Raw genomic sequence first — 5,022 nt, forward strand, 5'->3', positions numbered from 1 at the left:
GTGCTTAGTGGAGTTGTAGAGCTGAGCCTCTTTTATTCTTCTGTTTACTGCTGAAATTATTCTAAAATTCTTCTCACAATATTAAAAAATATGCTGCATTAAAACTACTCTGACACGTACAATTTCTCAAAATATGGAAAAAAAAAATATGGGTGACCAACAGCCACTGAACCTCTAGGGTGGCAGCTGGGCATTGTGGGGAGATTTTCCAGCAGAAACAACAACAACGCTGGTCATGAGATGCTGCAATTCCGTGTGTGACACACAAGGTTCACACACACACCCTGAACAGACTATCATCTGACAGGGGAAATCTCTTAGATCACATGATACAAAAGAAAGTGAATAGATGGTGAGGTAACATTACTGCGGGAATCAATTCCTTCAAACTGTGTTGGCTCGGTATAACAGAAAGTTCATCCATCCATTTTCTGTAACTTGCCCAATGTCAGCTGGGATAACGGAAAGTCTGGACCAGCTAAAAGGAGAAGCCAGATGACTCAGCACATGAAATAACTAATAGGAAAAATAAAACCCACAGCTGCTGCAGAGGACTCACAGCTTCACTACATGGAGTGATCACTTTACCAACTGAGCCACCAGGTCACCAAGAAGAAGCTTTTTAATCGTTTCATCTTCACTTGTCCCACTGATAATACAGTAAAAGATGTAACTGTCATGTTCTGTTGTCATTTTAAGCTTACAGTGTAATATACTGACAATAAGATGAGAGTCTCCAAGTTGTTAACATTTGACAGCATATAAGAGTAAGTCAGCGGTAGTAAGCAGGGGTGAAAGTAATTAATTACAAATACTCAAATTACTGTAATTAAGTAGTTTTTTGGGGTACTTGTACTTTTATGAGTAGATTTTCAAGTCTATACTTTTACTTGTACTTAAGTATTCATTATGCCATGTAATCTATTTAGTTATTTTAAAATCATAGTTGAGTGCTGAGTACAACTTGAATTCATATCCAGACCTTTTATCTGCATTTTTGTAGCCAATAAAGTGATTTGGTAGCAAAAAAGCCAGTGGAAACCAGGACATATGGACAAAAAACAAAACAAAACAAAAGTATGTTAATGATTGATCTTTAATTGATTTTTTATTAAGACTTTAACCAGTTACAAATGTATTCATGGATATTTAATCAATAGTTGTGGTAGTAACTGCACCTCATCTAGCTTTGTTTTGTCTGCTGGAGACATTTGCTGAATAAGGAAATAAAACCTTGAAATGAGAGGGAAAAAAACACACACAAAAAAAACAGCCAATCAAAATGAGGGGGGAAAAACACTTATTTTGTATCAAATCAATTATTAATGATTAATTGATTGTTAGTGTTTTAACTATTGGTAAAGCAAAACACAGAACATTTAGAGCCTCTGGAGAGGTGATGGTGACATCATCGGTTTAAAGTAATAATAATAATTAGTAAAACTAATAATCTGAGTAGTTTTTTTGACAAATACTTTGTACTTTTACTTTAAGTATTTTTCTAACACTAGTACTTTTACTTGTAATTGAGTAATATTATAGTAATGTAATAGTACTTGTACTTGAGTACAGATTTTCAGTACTCTTTCCACCACTGGTAGTAAGTAACTAAGTACATTGATTCAAATACTTAACTTCCTAGAATTGTACTTTACTTACTAAGTATTTCAGTTTTATGCTTTTTTTAGGTCACAGTCACATACCGCTGGTATAAATTCAAGAATATGGGGGGAGGTGACTCAAGACTGCTTGGTGAGTAAAATGCTACAAACATTACAAATATTATTCCAGTTTTTACAAAGAAAATATTGCATATTCTGTTTGCATGAAGTTTTATAACTTTTTCTCATTATTTGTGTGTATTTTGCCCCTCAGATAAGCCCTGGAGGGAAATGCCAGAGTGAGTATGAGTAAACATATAGGGCCCTATCTTACACCCAGTGCAAGGTGCTGCTTGCTTATATCAGCACAGTTGCCATTTTTTGCAAGATAGCAAATGAACTTGTACCCAGTCTGTGTGGCCGTGGACAAGAGTCTAAAGATGAGGGCAGAAGCCAGGCGCGTTTGCTTTCTTGTTTGCCACAAACCACTTGCAATAACAACTGGTGCATTTGACCAGAGCTTGCATGTGCATCTCAACAAATGCAAAACACCTTCATTTATTTATTTTTCATGGCGCAGGAATATTGATGAGTAAAGTGTCTTTTGAAAGTAATTTCAATTTTGAAAATCAAGTGTAAATATTGAAATTAACAGTGTGTGTGTGTGTGTGTGTGTGTGTGTGTGTGTGTGTGTGTGTGTGTGTGTGTGTGTCTCACGCTTGGCTGAGGTGCACACACACATCTCCACAAACACAAAACACCTGTCATTTATGTTAAACAGCCATGTGCATGTGTCTAAAATTATTCTAATGAATAATTAATAAGGAAATATTATTACAATTATCAAGCCTAATAAATCTCAACAGACCTGCAAAGTGTGACACAGCTGTCAGATCATCTTTAACAGATGAGTCAGCATGACAGCTGGAGTGTTTGTGTCTGATAGATATACCCATTTGATAACCTATGTAAATTTTGCACAGGGGTTATCAAACTTCAGAAACACGTTTTGATTCTGTTTCCTGAGCGGGACAGAGGAGGGAGAGTGGGAGGAGGAAGAGAGGATAAGGAGAAAGAGGAAGAGGAGATGCAGAATGGGCAGCCGAGAAGCTGCACTTTAATCCAGCTGAACTCCCTCATGGGCCTGATTGAGGTCTGGGTCGACTCGCTACTTTCAACAGCACCATCTCTCTCTTCCACTCCTCACTCCTCTCTCCTCCTCCTGCCCACTGGCTCCTTCCTCAGGAGCTTCAGCCAGCAGAGCCACATAACAATGTTGATGATATTAATGATTGACAGAGAATGAATCAGTGACAGTGTAATTCAAGGTGCTCCAGTGGAAAACATAGTTACATATCTGCAGCATATTTACAGTTCAGTTATTGTACTACTTTGTGCAGATGTTAATGGAAAATAAACTATTTATGCATGAAGCTGTACTTTCACCTCTTCAACCAGGAGATCTGTCTCCTCGCTTGAAAATCTTTTCTCTTTGTTTTCTCTCGGTTAGTCCACCATCATGCTGCCACTATTTGCACTCGTGGTGAATCTTAAAGGAGATGAGAGCTGACTTTCTGATTGGTTTATTGCATGTTTGGCCTAAATAAATGAATTAATCAAGGAACTTGAAACTTGAACTTGAAAGGCACAGCTGACAGGTGTATCCAGCTGTGTGCTGCTGGTGCAAGGAGCAGGATTCCCCTGTGACCGTGGCGTAAGACAGCAAAGGTGAATTTGGACACACCTTCAATAAATTAAATCCACTGCTTCTTGCGCTTTCAACTTGCATTTCAGATCATTGTAAGATAGGGCCCAAAGTCATTGTGATGTCACTGTGTCCTTTCTGTGTGGTTCTGCTCTTTAATAAGACATAACTCCATAGCATCCAATAATAAAAATAATTCAGTGTTTTAATCTAATGGTTTTTACTTCAATAAACAGGGTGAAGGAAAATCTAGACTTTGTGAAACGTTACAAACCTCAAAATGATGAAGTCACACGTCTCAGAATTCTGCTTCATGGACAAGTTGGTGCTGGCAAGTCCAGTTTCATCAACTCTGTGGAGAGTGTTTTACAAGGCAGAGTTACAGGTCGAGCTTTGACTGACGCACCCACAGACACCAGCTTTACCAAAAAGGTATGAATAACTGTTTATTTTGTTGATTCTAAGTTTACAAAAAGTTTCATCTGATCTAATCTGACGCTGATTCATAAAATGATGTAAATAATTACACTCTCTTCTTTTACAGTACAAAACTTACAAAATCCAGAAATCAGGGGGCTTTTATTCCGTCATTTTCAATGACATCATGGGCTTTGAGCAAAGCACTAACTGTGGGGTTCTTGTGGAAGACGTCAAACTGGCCCTGAAGGGACATGTGAAAGACGGTTACCAGGTACGATCATTTGAACTCTTGACATTGACATAAATAAGCTCGAGCAAAGTGGCCACCTTCCTGAACCACATAAAACTAGATGCTCTTGAGCCTCAGCTATTGATTAATTAATTAATTATTTTATTAATTAAAGGGAGCTTGTAGAGTTTTCTTGTAAACAAGCAAAAATGATACTTGGTGTCACTCACCAGAATGCATTGTGTGTATACTTGATGTTGACCAAATGTGATAAAACACTTGATTTTTCATACAAGGTGTTTAAACCCATGTTTGGTGCTGCAGTGAGCTTCTTCTTCTTCTTCTTCTTCTTCTTCTTCTTCTTCTTCTTCTTCTTGTCTTTGCATTGCTACATTTCTGGTGGTTTACTGCCACTTAGATCAGTGGAATAGAATATAAACATTAGCTGGAACATGTATCACATCACACACACACACACACACACACACACACACACACACACACACACACACACACACACACACACACACACACACACGTGCTCCCTAAAACTGCTCTACAGCACTATAGTGATCAAAAACTCCACAGGCTACATGCTATTTCTTTTCTATTTTGATTTAAACACATAACATTGTTCAGTTTAAATAATCATTATTTGATTGTATGTTATTGTTTTCCAGTTCAAGCCTGAAAAACAAATCACCATGAATGATCCATATTATGAACCATCTCCCACTCTGGATGACAGAGTTCATGTTCTGGTTTCTGTTGTTCCTGCTGACTCATTATCTATAATGAGTGATGAAGTTGTGAAGAAGATGAGAGAAGCCAGACTGGCAGCCAGTGAAATGAGTAAGAACAGACATCACAATGGTTATATTCTGTCTGGACACATTTATGAATCAAAAGTGAATACTTAAAATACTGATTTGGTTTGTGTATCTGCAGATATTCCCCAACTGGCTATTCTCACCAAAATTGATAAAGCCTGTTCTGCCACACAAGAAAACATAAAAAATGCTTACAAGAGCATTTACCTGAAGGAACTGGTACGTTTCTATCGGTGA

The 5,022-nt window shown here is 37.6% G+C and overlaps 1 protein-coding gene across 1 annotated transcript; it reads left to right on the plus strand.

Annotated features, from left to right (window-relative positions):
- The first annotated feature begins 3,504 nt into the window (after positions 1-3,504).
- On the plus strand, positions 3,505-5,022 carry LOC146310040 (interferon-induced protein 44-like). Its single transcript, XM_084744233.1, has 4 exons — positions 3,505-3,738; positions 3,851-3,997; positions 4,636-4,807; positions 4,904-5,022. Exons 1-4 carry the CDS (start codon positions 3,520-3,522, stop codon positions 5,020-5,022), a joined length of 657 nt encoding a protein of 218 aa, XP_084600359.1. The 5' UTR covers positions 3,505-3,519.

The sequence above is a fragment of the Lutjanus erythropterus genome, chromosome 19 (genome assembly GCF_056507025.1).
Source record: "Lutjanus erythropterus isolate fLutEry1 chromosome 19, fLutEry1.hap2, whole genome shotgun sequence".
Lineage (NCBI taxonomy): Eukaryota > Metazoa > Chordata > Actinopteri > Lutjaniformes > Lutjanidae > Lutjanus > Lutjanus erythropterus.